General features: G+C 46.3%; 1 protein-coding gene across 1 annotated transcript in view; it reads left to right on the top strand.

Moving 5' to 3' along the window:
- The first annotated feature begins 858 nt into the window (after nt 1-858).
- Nucleotides 859-21,447, top strand: part of LOC119463917 (visual system homeobox 1-like) — a 77,721-nt gene continuing 57,132 nt past the window's right edge. Inside the window, exon 1 of the mRNA XM_037724739.2 lies at nt 859-1,269. Coding sequence (XP_037580667.1) covers nt 921-1,269 — 349 coding nt within the window. The 5' untranslated portion in view covers nt 859-920. The remainder of the gene's footprint in view (nt 1,270-21,447) is intronic.

Raw genomic sequence — 21,447 nt, 5'->3', positions numbered from 1 at the left:
TACAAAAATAAAAATACCTACATCCTACTAAGAAAGTCGAAGCAATGGCGATACTTTCTAGTCAACAGAACTGCTGGGCACGGCGCACCTTCGAATGCGCTGCACTGTTTTAGTGAGACGTGTTATAGTACGCAGCAGCGTCGTCTAATGCACACACGCTTCGCTTTCGCCGTTGTCCCGAGTTCACGATTCTGTCCTTTTTCTTTCATCACTCGCTGACACGAAAGAAGGTGGCCGCACTACGACAGGACGTTCCTTTCTCGCCAGCGGGATCCTTCTGAAAGAGGAAGTAAAATCGGAAGAAAAAAACAGAAATAACGAGAATCAGAAGACGGGACCGCCGGCAAACCAGTGGCCAGCCGCTTTATAATGGCGCACGACTACATAAACACGATGCCCAAGTCCCCCTTCCTTACTCCCCATCCAGCTTTCGCGCGTGCGTGCGCGCCTTCCTCAAACTATTTTTGTTTTTTCCGTTCGGACGAAACGCGCGCGCGCGTCTTCAAGATGGCGGTTCACTCCGGCGGAACGGTGGTCTGGCCGCCTCCTAATTGGCCGAAGGGCGCCAGCGTCGGCCAATTAGGGCTCCCGCGCGGCGGCCTCCATTGGCTGCGACCGAGACGCGGCCGGCGGCGTCGCGTTACGAACGGCCCAATGGCGTCGCGTCGCGGGCCTGATTGGCCGTGTCAGGACTCCTCCTCCTCCACTTCCTCTTCGCTCCTGGTGCGCGCTTCTCTTTCCTCCTCCCCCTCTTTCGTTCCACCGCCGGGAAGGAGCAGATGGCGGAGGAGGGTCGGCGCTTCCTCCGCGGTGCCCGGAGGTGGGGACCGGGGTTTTCATCACGAGTGCGTGTTCGCGGGATAACGGCGTCTTGGCGCGGCTACGGGTTCGGCGGGGTTGCGGCGGGGCGCAGTCGCGCCATGCAGCGGGGCCCGGCGGCTCAACATCAGCGCTCGCCGTTCGCCATCCAGGAACTGTTGGGATTGAGCGATGCCGGACTGCCTGCTTCTTCTTCCTCCTCCTCGACGCATCACGGCAACAGCCAGGTGTCCTCGCATGCGGTCACGGCGGGATTGCACCCGTCGGTGCTGGGGCACCCGCCGGGGCACTCGCTGGTGCCCCAGGGTCCCCCCATGCACCATCCGCCGCCGCACTGCGGCTTCCCCGGTGACAGGCCCGGTGTGTATCTCGGACACGCGTTCGTGCCGTGTGCACCGTTCCTCCATGGCTTCGACGGGTCAGGCCACGGCGTGCCACCGGACGTCGCCGGTGAGTCTGACGTCAGAGAGCGTGTGTCACGTGCCTTCACTTATACAGCATTCATTCATTTTGCGCCGTTAAAATAGTGCATTGCATAACGGAGCTCATGCTAGCATGCTAGAAACGCTGTCACATACAAAGTTAAAATATGGAAAAGAGGAATTGTCGCCTTGATGGGGCTATACGTACTCGTTCGTTACGCCGAACCAGACAGGCAGACAGCGTAGTCACATGTGAGGACATGATGGAGGACAGTCACCGTGAGGAGATCGCTGCCAAGCTGCCAAAATCCTGTCGAGAGCAACCAGTCTCGTCTCAGGCAGTCACACTGTCATACATACGCAGTCGTATACAAGTTGTAGGCTGACAATTAACTCCTACGAAAAACAAGCAGCAACTTGTACAGTTGTGAAGCGAGTTTTACTCAACAAAAGCATGGATAGTGTGTGACTTACGGGACTATTCTTTTCCTCCATGCATCAACTGACGCGATTGTGGCCCTTAACATATCAATTACAATTGAATCTGGTAGCTGATTCTGCGTTCGTGCTAAATTAATAACACACGTGTAGCCATTTGATGAGGCACCATATAAGCAGCATGAAATATACCTCCGCATGGCTGCATGCGCGCATCCTGGACCGCAGCAAAAATAAGCGCAGACAGCCAATGACAGCGCGCGCGCCTCATTGATCTCCAGTGGAAATCGGTTTTCTTTTCCGTCAAACGATAATAAGCCATCTCCGCTGTGACAACGTTGGTGACAATATACCAAGACTGTCAAGCGTGCACTGTGAGCCTGTGTCGCGGGTTCGTGTTCGGACGGTCGCATTCCGAAGAGAAACGCGGCATGCATGAAATGTTCGTGCACTAATATTTTGGTGCACATGTAGGAGGACCTCAGGTGGTCTATAAATTAATCCGCGGACCCTACATCCCTCACGTAGTCAAACTATGGCTGTGAGATTATTACTTCTGTCAGTTGAGTGGACGCGAGAACCTTCTCGCTCGAGGCAAGACCGCCCACAGAAAAAAAATATATATATATATATATATGCATGCAGGTCCAATGCACATTTGAATTTATATACAGGGTGTTTCAGCGAACACTTTCAAAAATTTTTCGATTGCCTGTGGCAGATAGCACAATTCTATAGTTCATGAGCTGGTCTATAGCTACTCGAAGAGGTGGACATTACTTGCTCAAAAAATTGAAATTCATAACCGACTAATTAACAAAAATGCACTAATTAAGTTTTTCACTAGTTACTTTATATGGCCCATATTGCAATTTACAAATTGTAGACGTGGAGTTCGCAAGGCGGATCTGGAACGAATTCTCGGGAAGACACCAGTGATCGAGATATATTCATTCCCGATCTTCGCAGATAAATGCATTGGTGTTCCAGTTACTTTCTTAACAAAGCGTCGTTTTATGCATTGAGGAACAAAAGTAACCGAAATAAATGTGAGGGAAACCCGCAACATGCACCAGAGGTATATACCGCATGGCGTCACTCATGTATATATATATATACGGAGATATGCCACGTGCACTTCACCGCCCTCGTGGCTAATTTGGAACGTTAACGCGCATTAGTGAAGTCAAATTTATACAGCTAGTGCATGCACAGGTTTGATATAAATGCGCAGCGACACTCGTCTTTGTTCTATCTTGTGCTCGGTGCATGCTCTTCGTACTTGCTCGCGTTTCGCATCAACATTTTGTATTTTTCGGTCATGCGTGAGCTTCGCCACCGAGCTATGCACGCTTAGACATTGACTGGTCTCGCCGTCGATCGACAAATAAATGTCCAACAAAACCAAGTAAACAACGATGACAAATGTTTCAGATGAAAATGCCGAAAAAGAGGAAAGGAAAAACACGCCTCGTTGTTGCGAGATTTCAGCTAAGACGAAGTATACAGCGTTAAGCGCAGTCTTGCTTTAATGTTGTTATAAGAACGCCCGATATTTTGATTCATTTCAGAGTAGTGCGTTCGAGGACACAATTCATAGTTTTATTTTTCTTGGGTACCCTTGTGGGGGTACTATACCTAAAGGGCGGAGAGCAAGGGGTTGAATATATGTAGAAATTAATTTGCAAGAATTCATAAAACGTAGCACCAAATAAGACACGATAATTAATATAGACAGTTAAATTTGTGCATGGTTGTCACTAACACGTTGTAAGAATGAAGATTGCTATCTGATGGAGACGATTTCAGAGGGAAGCATGCATGTGTGAGCGCAGTGTTTCATGAAAGAACCGAGGAAAACTTGAGAAGGTATATTGGCTGTTTTCATGATGGATTACCAACAATGTATACACTCAAGTCACGCACCTTGCTTCACGGCGACGTATATGTGACGTTAATTGTTCTCCGCTGTGCAAAACTCGAAACCATTCCTTATTATATATATATGATGACAAACTGCTCCGCATTGTAGTTGCCTTGCATCTATATATAATTATGGATTGGAAATGTTGGCAGCATATGCACAGTATGATCACTTGCTCCTCCCCAACGATAAGTTCTATATGAACGAAGGATGATGACAGGCAACGTGAATCCCTCCAGCTGTTTATCAGTTCTCTACCAAACGTTGGACAGTGCATGCTTTGCAATTGAAAAAGAAAGCGCAGAAAAATTTGGCACACAAAGGCAATTTCCGCATAGTCAGATGGAGACGGTATCAGAAATTTTCTTTAGCGTTTTCAGACACTTCATGGATGGTCGCTTTTATTAAATAAGAACAAGATTGACCATTCTCGTATATATACTCTGCCCCCGTGTTTTTTAGGCAGTTGCAAGTCTCATACATATACACGTCTGTCACACGAGCTTAATTTATATAGCTATCGTTCTTTTTTTTTTTTTTGGTAAAGGACTGAGAAATATATCTGTTCCTCTCAAAATTCAATGTTTTTACGTCAGCGCTCAGGATATGCAGCACAAACGGTGCCTTTATCGCAGTAGATTTCGCTGAAATAGTAGTTGAATTTACGCATGCCACGACTTGACAAGTGCGTACACAAAATTGCCCACACAAAAATAAAATTAAAAAGGGAAACAAAAGAAAACGGAAAGAAATAAAGCGATCTAAAGAGGCATGTACACGCGCGAATTCGTAAACAAATAACTAAAACCCTTGGCATGCACGCACCAATCTCATAGTGTTGATATAAATCTGCAGCAGACAATCATTGCAGCCAGTTATAGATGCCCACAACAAAATCTGAAAATGCGAATCAAAGAGAATTTTAATTAGACTGCTCGCGGGATTCATTCTGCGACACTGGGATTTCGAAAAAAAAGAAAGAAAAAAAAACCGCTTCCATTGCGCAACCTGTGAAAGTGCGGATGTACAGCGAAGCTGCCGACGTTACACAAGCGACGTACGTCAGGCGCTTACGCACGTCTGCGGAAGTGCAGCATACATTCTTGTATACAGGCCACCCGGCTAGCGCAATTGCGTTATTCAACTAATTGTATTTCTCAAAGTAAAATGCGTCAGGAAATTCGTAAAGTACGACTTACACACATCCTATACAGACGTGATAGCATCGGATTGGAATTTGAATATACGAGAAAACATAATTCTGTTACGCGGAAACTCATACACAAAGCCCTCCAGCTGCAGTTTGTTTTTGGGCGAGCACAGACCGAAAAATTCCGACCAGCTGAGGTTAAAAGCTTCGCTGTAACACGTTTGACCAGTGGCTGTGCAGCGATGCCGCATCGAGATCTCACGTGATCATACGTGACAGGACCAATCACTTGGCATTCTTTTTCATTTGCCTTTATTCAGTCCATATATATACGCTTGTGCCAATGGACCTTAATTGTGCAAAGTGGCGCAAAATAAAGAGGAGAAGGAGTGTTGCTTGCTGCACGCAGGCGGGCAAATAGCCTTGCAAAAGTTGCCGGCAATCGCTCCGCCCGAGCGCCACCTATCAAACGCGGTGTGGTCTGAAGCCCGTTGCAGTCCACCTGGTTAACCACAGCACCTGCATGGTACCACAAGGAACTTGACACGGAGCACAACACGTTGCGCGTTGTCCAAACGACGTCGACCCGCACGGCTGCAGCACTCCAACCCCGTGTCACGGAGTAAATTAAATTATGAGGAGCCGAAGCACATCTCACCGAACTATTCGATATCCTCGCAGGAACAAAATATCACTTGCACTTGAATGTGGCACTATCTTGCGCTTCGGTTCATTTATTCATACTTTACATTCTGTGTCAAATTCAGGACACTCTATATATAGTCACCAAGAACTTGACACTGCACACACAACGATCGATGATAATGTGAAGCTTGGCTATATTCGTCTCGCCCTCCTGCTGCTGAATGTGAGTGCATGTGGTCCAATCGGGAGCATGCGCACAGCGCCAATCGGAATACGATCGTGATGAAAGTGCACGCGACGGATAGCTTCATTTTACGCCACGCTTTTACGTCACACAGGAGCTGAACAGAAAGCCGCGTTTCGCGGTGCGTAATCAGTCAAGTTGAACGAATAATTCCAGGCCAGTTATGTCGGTCTTTAAAATGGTCGCTTTGATATGTACAAACACGACACAGCACTCGATTTTAACTTTTATGACGATTCTATATCAACTTTCCAATATAAACATGTGCCGTGAAGTTTGTAACTATGGAGTTAATGTATTTAGCTTATTACTAAATGAGTTGTTTTGTTTGTTTTTCTGTTTTCTTTTGCAAATGACGTTCGCCTGGGCAGATGATTAATCTATATATATACACATATACAGTGAAGGGATTCGAGTAACGTTTGTATAAGCTTTAAAAAAATGTTCGAAGCAAGCACACTGTATCAGGGTGTTCTTTTAGACAATACAGATTTTTATATAAGAAGTCTATGACCATCAGGCACCTGTTGTCTTCGCATACGAGCTCTACTGTGAGGCGGAAATACTTTGCCGCTGCTTAAGTTACTCTGAAAACACGAATTAACAAAATTTTGTTAATTAGCTTTTTTATTGTTAACTTGAAGGCAGTTGCATATATGGAAAACTTGTAGGACGTCACGATTTATGGCGTACCAATTTTTTTAGAAATCCAGGAATTCGCACGTAATTTGAGATATTCATAATCGAAATCGAAGGCCAAATCTATATATATAGGCAATATATCGAGACTGAGCGCGTCCCGCTGCGCGTCAGACGGCAACGCCCCATTAAGAAGTGTGGGTCGAAGTTTGAATGATAGCATGCAGCGGCGAATCCTGACCCGACGCACAGCGGCATGCATGCTTGCCAGTCAAAATGTGCCAGTAGGTGCCGCGACTGGTCGATACATTCAGTTTCATGCAATCTTCCTCGCGCTTGTCGTCACGGGGCGCTTAGGTCCGATATAGAGCGGGGCCGCCTTTCCTGCGCTCCCGCGGCGCTCGGTTTCAATGTTGCATGGATTTACCGTTGAAGTTCCATGATAAATATCTGAATTAGGTGCGATTTTCAAGATCTTTAAAAAAATGTGGGTGCATTAAAGTGTGACTGCTTTCAAATTCGCCATTTAAACAACTGCCCCTAAGGCAATAATAAAAAGGTTAATTACCAAATTTCTGTTAATTAGTTTTGTGAAGCTCACGTTATTAGCGGCAAAGTATGTCCGCCTCACCTAGGAACTCCTCTGAAAAAAATCCACCTTCGCTGCGCTTATGTATTCTTCTAATAAAAAGAACGTATTTCGTAAAAAGAAAGAAAACACCCTGTATATGCAAGTAAAAGGAGCCGCTATAAACAATATTAAAAATTAACCAGTAATAATTTACGTGGCAGACGGCGTCGTCATGAAGTAGCGGTACCCGTCATTGTTTCTGAACGTGGTGAGACAAGACATGGCATATAAACAGGCATGCTCGTGACACAAGTACTGTAGACCCTTCACTTTTTTGCAGGAGAACATTTAGAGCAATCGAGGGCGTCGATGTTCTAGAACAACCACACGAAAGCAACGGACAACGATCATTTACGATATAAACGAACGTTTATATCGAAGAATTAATTACAGAAACACTGGTAACATTGCGATAAACTTTGCATTCTCATAAAGGCAATGGAAATTCAAGTAGAAGGAAATACAAGTTTGCGCCGGTGGAAGTGAAACCCACATGGGACGCTCTACCGCTCTCCACTTGCTTAGGTATTTATGTACATGCATCTATAACCTTGCCTTAGGTTTATTGGCCAGTGCACCACTCACGACCATGGCAGCGCGGATGTCTCACATCTATTAAACGGTCGAATCTGGGCGGCACATGATATTCGGAGCAGAAAACTGACCCAATTTTATAAGCTTCTCGGGTTCTGCTTCACTGCAAAATAAGCTTGCGCGAGGTGAAGCTGCCCTGGTACAGTATGCATGAATGATGGCCGCCTACACATGCACGGAGGTATCGGCCACTCCCCTTTGCTCACAGAATAGGAACTTGACAAAATGCACTGAGAGGTCACCCACCTCCGCGACAGAGCCGCAGTGACCACGACTTGCACGAAGACGCTGGCCGAGTAATGCTAATTAATATTTCCAGGATTAGATCTATATATTGCACACACACACGAAGTGAACGAGCGTGAATGGTACGTAGAGCAACGCACGCGTAAATCGGGCGATGTGGGTTCGGCTCCCACCTGTGGCAAGTTTTCCGTACGCATTAATTTCTATTTTCCTTCAATTAAAATCAGATACATTGTTATATATCAGTTTGCGCTCTGATTGATATAATAGAGTGCAAACTGGGATAGCCGATATTCCAATGGACATTACGAGGAAAAAATGGAGCTGGGCAGGCCATGTAATGCGTAGGATGGATAACCGGTGGACCATTAGGGTTACAGAATGGATACCAAGAGAAGGGAAGCGCAGTCGAGGACTGCAGAAAAATATAGGTGGGGTGATGAAGTTAGGGAATTTGCAAGCGCAAGTTGGAATCATGCAGCTAGCGCAAGACAGGGGTAATTGGAGATCGCAGGGAGAGGCCTTCGTCCTGCAGTGGACATAAATATAGACGGATCATGCTGATGATGATGTCTCCGTGGCTACATTCTTTGTTCGCTTCATTTGGTTGCATATACTGTATATATTGCTGCGAAGTTCACACAATCCGAGAGAGAGAGAGTCTGCCTGGAGCAGACGACAAAGAAGACGAGACTGTCTGGGGTGCGGGCTGTCCACCATCTTTTTTGCTGCTGTGTACCTCTGTGTGAATACACTGTAAATAGTCACGCCTCGTGTCATCTTACGTAACAATATATATAAAAAAATCGAGCCACTGGTTCCCCATATCCTTCTCTCTGTGCTTGAAGACCTTCAGAACGAAGAAAGCTTATGAAATTTTTTCGCTCGCATTTCAGTATGTAACACAGACAGTGACAGGTCCACTGGCGGAGTCAACGTGGAAGAAGCCTAAATAAAACTTACTGGGACGCTGCTGGCGTGTTGACGAAGCGTGCCGCTTGTTCATTCCTATGAACTTCCTCATGCTTACGCACCGAGACCCCAGCGGGAATCTTCTTACCAGTTACATCTGATGGAGGGATGATGGGTACGGGTTCTGTTCTAACTGCGCGACAGCAGTTAGGAACTCGAAACTGGGTTTGCTGTGACCGTGTGCATGTCCTTTCCGCTACGCCGTCGTCAAGACACCTCGTAATTCCCATAGCTTCCCTCAACACTTGGTGAAGAGAAATAGAACTTCACCCACAACCGCAACGGGGGATTAAATTCAAGCCCTGCAATGTGCAGTTGGCCGGGAAGCGCTAACCACCTGACCATGCATGCGAAACATTTGTATACTTAACAATTTGTGCGGAGCTTCGCGCCCCACATGGATGAAGAGACCGGTGGCGTGTGTGCATGATACTTCGGATGCATACTGCAGGCAATGCTGTATAGCATCCGTATCGATGCGTTGAACTATATTACGATTCTCCGCAAATTTTACATTTTCACAGCCTTCGTTATATTAAAGAAGCTGTTCTATCATATCGGCGATATCATAAAGAATATCGCAAAGTCTCGCAATACCCTGTTCGTCGCGCGTCACGAAGGGAGAGAGAAAACTCAAAAAGAAAAGAAAAAAAAATAAGGGGGAAGGGGGGGTGAATTGATCTCGTGGCTCCTCGACCAGCTCAACCTACGCTCTGCATGGCCACCAGTTTATTTATGCACAACATCAGGCGTTAGGTCAAGCCATTGCAGGGCTTGACCTAACGCTTAATTTGTCTGAGGAAGGAAGGACGAGCATCGCGGGGTAACGGTCAATATACTGCGTCGAAGGAATAGAGTGGACAAAGGCAAATGATACTGTGGACTGCTGCAAGAGCTTGAGCAAGTGAACGCTGTATGCGTGGGAAAGAAATGCGATCAGAGAGCGAGTGTCCCGTCAAATAAAGAAATTGTGTAACTTCGCCCTACAAGTTGCAGGGTGGATGACAGATATGTATATTCATATGTTGGTGTAGAACAGCGAGGAATATCGATGTCTAGGTATTTTCGACTATACATATATCCAAAGCGACCAATTTGTAACAGAAGAAAGACGCGTAACGTGTTGACGTCAATGAGCGCCATCGACGTATATGATGACAGCGCAATGAGAAACATTGCATGTTTACGTCTATTTATACGTGTGAGAAAGGCGGTCAAATTATCACGGTGAGCCACGTACAGTTGTTCGATGTAAAGAATAACCGACTGTATAGCGTTTCGTTATAACAGAGGTTCCACTGTACCACCTCAACTGATATTTCTCCATGTAGTATAGGTGCACAATATTGTGAGTCTATGCCCCTTTATTAAACGTTACCGTGCTAAGAGTGTATATACGGCCAAGGCTGTCCATCGGCGAACAGTTTGCTTTCAGCGTTCCCTAATTAACGGCGTGGCGCAAAGCTCTCTCGTATATACCGGCTCTCACGCTTCGTCGCGTGCAGCCGGCACACGTGCGGGCGCGTCGCGTATAGGCGTGGCCGTGGCGCACGCCGTTCTCCGAAATCAATCAAGCGGGCGCGCTGCATCGCAGCTCAATGAGCCGCCGCATCGTCATCGCACAGAGTCGATAGAGCTGTTGGAATATGCGCGGCGCGTCTCGATGCAAATCAGCTGCTCTCGCTATACCTTCGCGGCCTCAGTGTCCATGGCCTTCAGGCACTGAACACAACGCTCTGCCGCTGCGCACGGTTTGTATATATATATATATATATATATATATATATATATATATATATATATATATATATATATATATATATATATATATACATACACGAGAACGCAAGCTCACAGGCGCACACACACTTAATTCGCTACCTTCGTTGTGACGTATTTAACTTCGTGGTCACTCGAAGCACACAACGCTTGTTAGTTGACCAGGCCTCGATGGCGCACGAGATGACACCGACGGCGTTAGTCAGCATTCAGTGAAAAATATTAGATAACGTTAGCGTTTATTGTCCGTTCCGCTCATACAGTGCCTATACACGCGGCATATAGGAACGGTAGTGTGCTTATACAGTCTGCGTGCCCACAACGCTCACGGCAGCAGCGGAAGGTCAAAACTGCCCTGGCTCTATTCCACTGTATACATACAGCTGATTGAGCGGAGCGTTCACTTCGCTTCGACGTTTTTGCAGCCACTCTCCGCAGTGGAGACCCTCGCACCCTTCGCACGCGAGTGACGCACGCCCCGTCAATAACGGTGAACTATAGCTGCTATCGAAATGAAATGAAATTTTGTTGATGTATATAGTTGCCGAAAAAAAAAACACTTTCATTTGAACAGATTAGTAATGGAAGAAACAATATGCAAAACTTGTTTTAGTCTACATATAGACATATTTTGTCTGCGAAAGTCTAACGTCTTCAAATGCAGCTGCTTTTCACGTGCCGTACCCTTGCGCCCTCCATGCATGAGAACTGAATTATTACAGGAAGTTTGTAACCATCGCAAGACAACATGCTTTATTTTTTCTTTTTTTCGTTGTTTCGCTTATTTAATGTACTGAATCCCCGTGCGGTTTCCAAGAGAAAAAAAAAAACACATTGAAATTGCGTATTTGCTAGCATTAAGTGTATGCCTGCACAATTTAGAACTTAGTTGTGTTTGTTTGGCTATATACATGCTATACGACTCGGTTAGTTCAAACCAGATTCCTGAAAATTCATTCTACGTATCTTAATCGGCACTTTTAGAATTGAACTATAGAAGCCTTCAACTTTCTTTCTGCCATATACATTCTCGAGATGGCTAGCGGCGGATTTATAGCGCACACAGAATGAATAGCATCGGTGGTTAAAGGAACATTAAAGAGTAACGTTAAGTTAGCCGGGATCGTCATGTTACACGCTTCTGAAATATATATATATATATATATATATATATATATATATATATAGGAGAATTGTTGTGCGTGCTATGGTAAGTCAGGAAAGAGGCAAAACCGAAATACGTGCTTGAGTTCCGCCCGCTCTATATAGCTCCTAGTGTTCTCATAAGTTTTGGACAGGTCTATACTGGGGACTGCAGTTAATAATTTATCGATAAACAAGGATTACAGGTACTTCATCCTAAATGAAACCTGGGACTCAACCAAGTGAGCTTTGAGAACTGTTTCTGAACGAGGATTGTTCAAAAGATGCGAAAACACTTTCAAATAGGCGACGTCACATAAGCTACTGTTCGGACGTGAAAATCAAGCGAAACCTTGCCCTTAATTTTAATAACCAACCTTCCTCTGCAAGTGAATGCAAATCGGGTCTTGAAAGAATGACTCTCTGAATTGAACTTAATGCGTCTTCGATTTCGCTGCCAGGACTATACTGTCTTGAGACGTGGCCGCCGCCTATTGAGATGCGCTGACGTGTTGGTAGTGGAATCGTCTTCCCTGTAAAATGTTTACACCCTTAGAGGTGTTTGCTTGTCATATGGGTAACACCGCTGCCGTTAGGGCCTTACAGACATTTACGGAGGATGACAACGGAGCTCTAACTATATAGACGTGCGATGACAAAAGACGCAGTTGCAAAATTATATAACCATTCTGACAGCCTTGGGCGCACAAATATTTGACAGGAGAATTTCAGAAGGATATATATGAAACTTTATTTATTGCACTTTTTATGTTGCCTGTCACAGCTGTCATAATTTTTACTTGCAAGAAAAAGTCAGCAAACAAGATGCCACCAGCCATTTCATCTTACTAGGGTGTTAGCCATGCGACAACCAACCACCCTTTATACTCCCAAAAAGGTGTAAGAATGTTTAGAGTGTTCTTACGGCGCACTAAAGCGTTCTCGGCGTTTCGTTGTGGAAGAACCCCATGCACGTACGTGAAACTGCCTTTCAATTGGAATGAAACGAAGGCGCGACTCCACCGAATGAGCTCGTCGCAGGACACCAGTGCCGCCGCTAACCTTGGCTCATCGCGGGCCGATTCTCGCCGGCGGGGCGCTCTCGCCGGGTGCACATCACACGAGCGGCGTCCGGCCACGTGACACCAGCCCTCACCGCTCGCAGAAGGGCGGGGGTGCGAGCGGCGCGCTACAGCTTCTCGCTCGATAACGAGCTTGGCGCGCGCACGGCGCTCACCTCTGGAGCCCCGACGACGGCGCTAATGGCGTCATTAGCGGGCGTTGCCCCGCCGTCACGCCGGCGGGGCCCCGCCGAGCTCGTCGGATACGCTGTAGCCCCGTGCGACGTCCCGTAGTCCTCCCGCTGCTCCTATATGTCATGCCGGCTTTGTTGTTTATGCGGCTCGCCATTCCGCGCTCCTCTCTTGTTCCGCGTTCGCCTGCCGTTTGTATCGCCCAGTTTAAAATGACGTTGCAGCGCGGGCAGCTGACAAGAACTATATAAGACCAAGATTTGCACGTGGTTTACAAACTGCCCTGCTAGCGCTGAATATGACGGCAACGAGAAGCGTAATCACCATTTTACTGTACAGACAATCAATCGATCAATCAATCAATCATACTGTCGAAATTAACGAAGCGGACCAAAAGATAGCCGAGCCGCTCGCTGACTTGTGCAGAGACAATTGATGTATGTATACTTAGCCCATAGCTGTGAGCGTGCGCTCACGACAGCCGTTGGCTATGGTCAGAAACTTGCTTTGCATGCTCATATGTCGCAACGCATAGTACCATATTCTAGCGAATGCAACTGGATCTCTCATTATTTGCTCTATGCTGCCCGAAAAAATAAAATTCACGGGGAGCTTCATAACAGATTTCTGCATTATGTTATTTATGTTGCAATCAATTTATTTTCAGTATTTTATATCCCCCTATTTCTGCGTCTTTGATATTAACTTACCCAATCGCAACCTGCGTTTAACTTCTTTAACACTTTATGTATTAATTTCTCATTATACTCGGTCCTTGGCCAATCACCCAGATGCGCCACTGCCACGTAAGAATATATACGCCTACTTCATTGTACCTTGCTCTTGCGTCTTCGTCATAAATCGGCCTTTTCGCTTTTTAATTGGTTTGTTGTCACTTAAACACGATGGCATTATTTAATATCAAGTTAGGGTGCAGCTGAAGCCATTTCGTATTGTTTCAACAGTGAACACTAGCCGACCTTTCCTTGTGGGCGCATGCGATTTCACAGACAACAAGAAGAAGAGAGAGAATAGTATACTTAAAGGGGTACGGACACAAAATCTGAAAATTTCACGAAAGTGCTGAAAATGACTCCTCAGTGTGCGATTACACTGAAAAGAAGCAGTCACTTAGCTCATTTTTCAGCCGATGGCTTTATTTTTGGCGTTTTCGTGAGCGCGCGCCATGCCGCCCGACCCACGCAAGTTGGAAGGCGTGACGTGACGACACCCTCGTCGGATAGCCAGCCGGCCGGCCGTGGTCATTCGAAGCGCGCCGACGCCGCCATGGCGAGCGTGGATTCGAGTTCTGGTGCCTCTACCAGCGATGAGTACACGTCTGAAGACGAGGATCATTCCAACTTGGCAAGAAATATAACCGCTTACGGTTACGAGCCTTCCGCGTCAAGCGACAAGTAGGCGGCCGTGGACGTGCCGGTCAGCTGGGTGCAAATCCAAGTGCATCTGCTGGTCTTCGCTCTTTGCTCGGTCCTGATGGACGAGGACCACCCCGCACGTCTGTCGGCGATGGCGGCGTCAGCGGCGGCCACCTCCAGGAAGCGGGTCGGTCAACAGAGCAACAGCGAGGACACCCCTGTCTACTCTCACAGCAGTGAGGACCCTTCCGATGACGACTTCCAACTTGTGCAGAGCCGCAAAGCGAAGAGAAGGAACACTAGGGCGTCTTCATCGTCAAGTACGCAAACAGTAAGACACACGCAGAGGCCGGACGCCAATACCATCATATTTGCGCCCGTGCTTCCTACCGTTAACATGAAGCTACTCAACAGACAATCTGCGTCGATGTCACTGGAAGCCCTGGTGCCCAACGAAATATCGGACATTCGAGTTAACACCCGAAAAAATCTACTAGCGGTCGTTGTACAGCACGCAGGTGCTCTGACCACTCTACGCAGCTTAACAGACCTTGATGGCATTCAGGTGCGCTCCTACATCCCTCTGGGATCTGATGTAGTCATCGGCGTTATATACGACGTAGATGTGGCCATCCTTAACCACGACTAGCCAATTCTTGTCAAGCCAGGTAATGACGAGGTCATTGTTGATGTTACTCGGATAGGCAGTTCACGCTGCGTGAAGATTGCATTCAAGGGTAAATATCTACCCTCGCATGTTAAGGTGGGACAGTTCAGACATGCTGTGCGGCCTTTCATACCGATGCCTCTTCAATGCCGCAAATACATGAAACTGGGACACGTGAGCAGCGTCTGTGAAAACCAGGTAGCATGCCCCGGGCCCGCTGCGCCGAGCCCCACGCTGCAGATAAATGTGGCGCCACTGTAATAAAGTGCTCGAACTGCAGCGGTTCACATGAGGCTTCATCGAAGAATTGCCCACATATTAGGAAAGAAATGGCCATCTTGAAAGAAATGGTGAGAGATCATTCAACTCATCGAGAAGCCGCCGCTAAGATCAGGAGGCAACTTTCCCGTCGCCGACGTTCTTCAAGGAAGGCTGTTGCCTCTACGACACGCTTACCACTTCCTATGGCATCACCTCCTCCTCTGCCGCCCAGACCATACAATGCGGAAAGGACCACGAAGGACAAGGCCACTGAGAAGACGACATCTGCCGAATCTTGGCCGGCCCTACCAAAACGACAGCAAACACCAACAGGATCACAGCAAACTTCTGATGGACAACCCCCGGCGCCTACCGTCGGTGATTTGTCCGATCAGGACAGGCAAGTGACTGTAATGCTGCAGTCGCTAATTAATACAATCCGCATGATCCTGAACAAGCTATACAAACACCTGCAACTCGAAGTGCTCTGCAAATACTGGATGCACTAAATTCAGTGCTTGCTAGCATCGTCTAAGCACCATGGCTCGACCAATAGTCACCTTCCGCACTGAAGTTAAAGGTGCGTCAATCTTCCAGTGGAATGCCAGAGGTCTCAGGACCCGCATAGCAGACTTTCGCCAATTCGTTTTTACAAATCGTTTCCCCATACTGGTAATTTGCGAACCAGATATACATCGACTCCACTCAGACTGTCTGGTTACGAACCTTTCGTCTCGTCCACATGCGGAGCATGCAGCAAAGTATTCATCTACACCCGCACGGATTTTACGTATGTCACTCACGCGGTAGAGCCTCATGACGACAACCAATATATCTGGCTGCATGTAAAAAAGAAGACTATGTTATTTACACTTATTGGAGCCTACAGCGGGTCACTTTGATGGCAAAAGGCTCAAGAAAATATTGCTAATGACCAATGGCCCCTGAGATATCACAGGTGACTTTAACGCGCATCACCAGCCATGGGGAAGCACTAAAATTGATTACAGAGGCAGGACTTTTGCCTCCTTTGCTGCCGACCATGATGTGTGCTGTGTTACTGATGGCAGCTGCACATTTCTGCGAGGCACGACCTACAGTAGCTGCTTAGACTTGACTTTACTGTCAAGTCGTTTCGCCTCGAGCGTCCAATGGTTTACCGACATAGAGACACATGGAAGCGACCATATTCCAACATACATAAAGATTAGTAGAGTTGAGCAATGCTCCTCTACTGTCTTGCGTACAGTTGAGTGTTCAAGGTGTAAGGAGCATACGGATGACGCATGTCGGGAAGGCGTTTCACAAAATATAGAAGACGAAATCGCTGAAGCAATGAAAGCATTCATATGCTCGCTGATAAAGTCAGCAAGGCGAACACACTTCGACACAGAACTGGAGAGGCTGCGTGCGGCACGCCGACAGGCGGAAAGAAGGTATCGGCGCACAAAATCTGTTCTATATATAGATCTGAGGGCTTCACGACGCATACAAAAGAAAGTCCAGCGTCGTGTGGATAAATTGGAAGACAAGCGATGCAAATCTTTCTGTCAGACGCTTGATCCCCGAAGATCGCTCTCGCACATATGGAGAACGGTTAGGGGTCTTCGTTCATGTGCGCATTAAAGGAAGCCCTTTGCTGCTATGGCCAGCTCTACCAAAGCCGCTCTCAGCTTGAAGTGGCTGAAGAGTTCTGTGTGCGGGTTGCTGGGTCCGTGATCATCACTACTGACGCGGCACTGAATGACATTCCTGAGGCACGTGTATCAGAAATCAACGTGCCATTTTCACTCGAAGAGCTCGACGCTGCGTTGGCGACCTGCAGGCGTTCTTCGTCACCAGGACTAGGTGGCATCACGTACGCTGCCCTATGCCATCTTGGACATGACGCACGTAGTGAGCTGCTCAACTACTACAATGAGTCGTGGCGAAACGGCGTTGTTCCTAAACAATGGAAATCGAGCCGCTTGATCCCCATTCTGAAACCTGGAAAGTCCGCTTGATTTATCATCATATCGTCCGACTGCACTTTCGAGCTGCGTCGGCAAAGTGATGGAAAGAATGATTCTTGCTCGCTTGGAATGGTACCTCGAGCGATTCAACATCTATCCGGACGCCATGGCTGGCTTTCGTCGAGGTCGCTCGTCCGTCGACAATATTATTGACCTCGTTACCTGGGTCCAAGAACAGAAAATTCTCAAGGGCCTACCCTTTGCACTTTTTCTCGATGTCAAAGGAGCATACGACAACGTGGCCCATGAGGCCATACTGAACTCACTTGAGGCTGTGGGAGTTGGTGGCTAGATGTATCAATGGATTTGGGACTATTTGGCTGAGAGGTGTTTTTTATTACAGACTGAAGACGGCCCAACTTCGGAACATTACATCTGCCGTGGTGTGCCGCAGGGTGGAGTGTTGAGCCCTATATTGTTCAACCTCGTCTTGATAGGACTTGTGGAGTATTTACCGCGGACAGTTCATGTCTCTATATGCGCCGACGACATCTGCCTCTGCGCTTCTGCAGTGACTCGCCCTCAGGTGCGGGCGGCAACCATGACGGCGTCTTATCTACGAGAACAAAGCCTCAGTGTGTCTACTGAAAAGTGCGCATTGGTTGGCTTTACGCGCAAACAAATGTCACTGTATCCCGTTTCGATGAACGGTTTCGATCAAGCTGTGTCCTATGTTAAGACGCATCGCTTTCTGGGTGTCATCATCGACCGCAACCTCTCGTGGACTCCTCACTGCGTCTATCTGAAGAAGAAGTTATTTTCTATTGCTAAGGTATTCAAATTTCTCTGCGGGAAAAACTGGGGTGCACCAGTCCATTCCATGCTGCAGCTGTACTCCTGGGACTCCTTCGTTACAGTCTGCCAGTTATGTCAAATACATGCAAGACGAACATTCGCGCTCTGGAGAGTATACAAGGTCAAGCCCTACGCACGTGTTTAGGGCTGCCTCGGTGCACCTTAACAACAGCAACAATAGCCATCACGAGAGACCATACGATCCAGACACACGTAGCTGTCGACTCCCTCAGAACGCACATTCGTCATCTGTCAAGAATCCCCCGCCATCACTATAGCTTCCCTACCAGCCGAGAGACACCAAGCGACCTTTTCAAAAGTGATTAGCGTCCATAAAGAGTGTGTACCGTCATCTTATATACACCGGCGACGAAGCCTTCATCTCCCCTGTAGTGTCTGCGACAGCCTCAAGTGAATGTTACTATTCCCGGAATCACCAAGAAGGTCAATCATCCATCACTGGCTCTGAAGCAACTGACGCTCCTATTACTGCACCAGACATATCACGACTGCGTACATATATGTATACCGACGGTTCGACCTCACCTACCAGCTCAACTGCCGCATTCGTCGTTCCAGCCAAGCAAGTTGCAGTTAAATTCAAATCAGATACAAACATCGTGTAAAACTGCGAAAAGGTGTCATCCTGCAGCAAGGTAACGCTCGGCCACATTCTGCCAAACGAACGGCCGAAACAATAAAGGAGTTGGGATTCGAACTGCTGGTACACACGCCATGCAGTCCAGATCTGGCTATATAAGCGACTTTCATATGCTTGGACCATTGAAGGAAGCGCTCAGGGGAAGATTTGCAACCGATGCAGAACTCATTGATGCGGTGCAAAATTGGTTACAGGTGCAACCAAAAAAGTTTTTTTCCGACGGAATCAAACAAACTTGTGTACCGTTGGGCGTTGAAGTGCAGGGAGGTTATGTAGAAAAATAATATATGTCTCAGTTTTCTAACATTAGAATAAATGTACTTTTTCTCAATATATATATATATATATATATATATATATATATATATATATATATATATATCGTCGCGACAATCGTCGCTACAGAAAAACATATAGGACAAGAGATTACTCAGACTGCTTTTATTGTAGTTCTGACCTGCATTTTTATGCATATGATATAAGTAAGGAGGGAACTCGTGACGACGACAAACATGTATACTGGCATTAACGGATTTATCTTGGTTATGTATATTATCAGTTGAAAAGTCAAATGAAAAGATACACAATCACTGTCACTGTATCGCACTGCATCTAGCACAATGACGAGAAGGAAGCCGGAAAGTGTACAGCACCTGGCTGTTGACAAACAAATACTCAAACAAACTGTATACTTCTGTCGCACATGTAAATTGTTCGACACGCACAACAAACCTCGTCGCATAACAACTGGTAAAAGAAGGGGGTACTTAAACGAGTTCGATGCATGAGGCGTATTTCTTCCATCTGAACGCATAAAAAGACGTGCACCTCTTTATTAAGCACATAAAAGAAAAACATCCATGTGGCAAAGTCGATAGCCGAAAATGTATACGACACGGGGGCGAAAGTGTTCATTTCCCCTACTGGCCCCCTAGCTGTACCATTATGTTGCGCATTATTTTCAGTTACATTCTTCAAAATTAACGCGAAAACCATTGCGCAAGATATTCATTCCAGATATGAAGTCAAGTGCATGCGCAAGTGTTTAGAAGTGTTTTAGTCTTACGTTTTGTCAGTACTCGAGAAAATTCACATTAATTTCTAGGCCATTATGCCATCACAGACAAAGAAAAGCACAGGTGAAGTGAGTTTTCAATAGCGCGATATTAACATGAAAATCCAGGGTGCAGCGTCAACATTCCCAACCCACCACGTGCACGATGTTACATCTTCATCTCGCTGTTTATATAGGCAAATAAAAACAGTTTTTATACCGCAATAAACTTGAAGAAATGGTCACTTTGTTCACACGGATACGCTATTGGTGCATATAACTGTGATATTTCAACAAAAATTGAATTCGTCGCTTAGAACAGCGTTATCAAGCAACCTAAACACCTTACATACTGCTCGCGCCCACGTTCGTTCCGACAGCTGCGCCCTCACTATCGTTGTTCGCCAATATATAACGATATTAATATTTGGCTTCCTCTCAACTCACCTGAAACACTAGTTATGGGTGGCTAGTGCGTCCATTTAGTGAGGAAGCTCAGCATTATTTGGTGTCTTTATGACGAGATGCCTCGACACACACACACACACACACACACACACACACACACACACACACACACACACACACACACACACACACACACACACACACACACACACACACATATATATATATATATATATATATATATATATATATATATATATATATATATATATATATATCATAAGAAGCCAACAAACAATGACACCAAGGACTACATAGGGGAAATTACTTGTACTTATTAATATAATTAAAGAAATAATAAATAAATAGGAAATGAAAAGGGATGAAAAAACAACTGTCCGCGGGTGCGGAACGATCGGGGAGTTATGGAAAGCTGTTGGAAAGGTGGTTGGAACTGCTGTATCAAAATTGGATATATATATATATATATATATATATATATATATATATATATATATATATCCGTTTCCTTATCGTTCCGCTACGTTAAAATAAACGTGTGTTCCAATTCTGACCAGCATTGAACACAGTCTATATGTGTATACGTTGACTGCTAAGAAGAAAGCTTCAAGCCCAAGTAATGAAACGCAGCTAAGAAAAACATATATCGTATAACTGGATTTGAACACTAGTTTTGCGCGTGCGCACTATCGAAAAACACGACGCAGCTAACGTTGAGCGCTTAAGAAAGCGTGAGTACGCATTCTTGTTCGCAGGTGACCTTCCCGTCGAGTTTCCAAGCCTTCCGCAGCGCCGTCTCGTTTAGACAGCAAAATATAGGCTGCATCATTTTTTACTTCGATGCTGTTTTCTCAAAACTGTCTTTGTTGGCAGCTTCGTTAGGATTGGAGCAAAACATAAGCTGACCGCTGGCCGCTGACCGCTTAGCTATCTATTTAGCCGTCTACGGCAAGTATCTGAGAACGCAGATGACTGGTGACGCGCACCGCGGCATGCCGCAAAGTGAATATATACGCGAGGCGTCTAAAGCTGTTCTTGAAGTGTTTATTGCGAACAATGCTTTCGTGCGGGAGCCGGTACAGCTCTCGATACAGCTTTCCGTTGCTCAATACGTTGTACTTAAAAATGTTTTTCCGAGCATGAAAGAAGCCCGCGAATACACGTAAAGTGCCTCGAGTGGCCATTCGCGCGGCAATTCTGCATGTATTCGTGGGCTTCTTTCACGCTCGGAAAAACGCATTTATGTAGCACGTATTGAGCAACAGAGAGCTGTATCGGGAGTTTTTCATGTTG

This window comes from Dermacentor silvarum, chromosome 9, assembly GCF_013339745.2.
Source record: "Dermacentor silvarum isolate Dsil-2018 chromosome 9, BIME_Dsil_1.4, whole genome shotgun sequence".
NCBI lineage: Eukaryota > Metazoa > Arthropoda > Arachnida > Ixodida > Ixodidae > Dermacentor > Dermacentor silvarum.
This window is presented reverse-complemented; position numbering and strand designations above follow the sequence as displayed.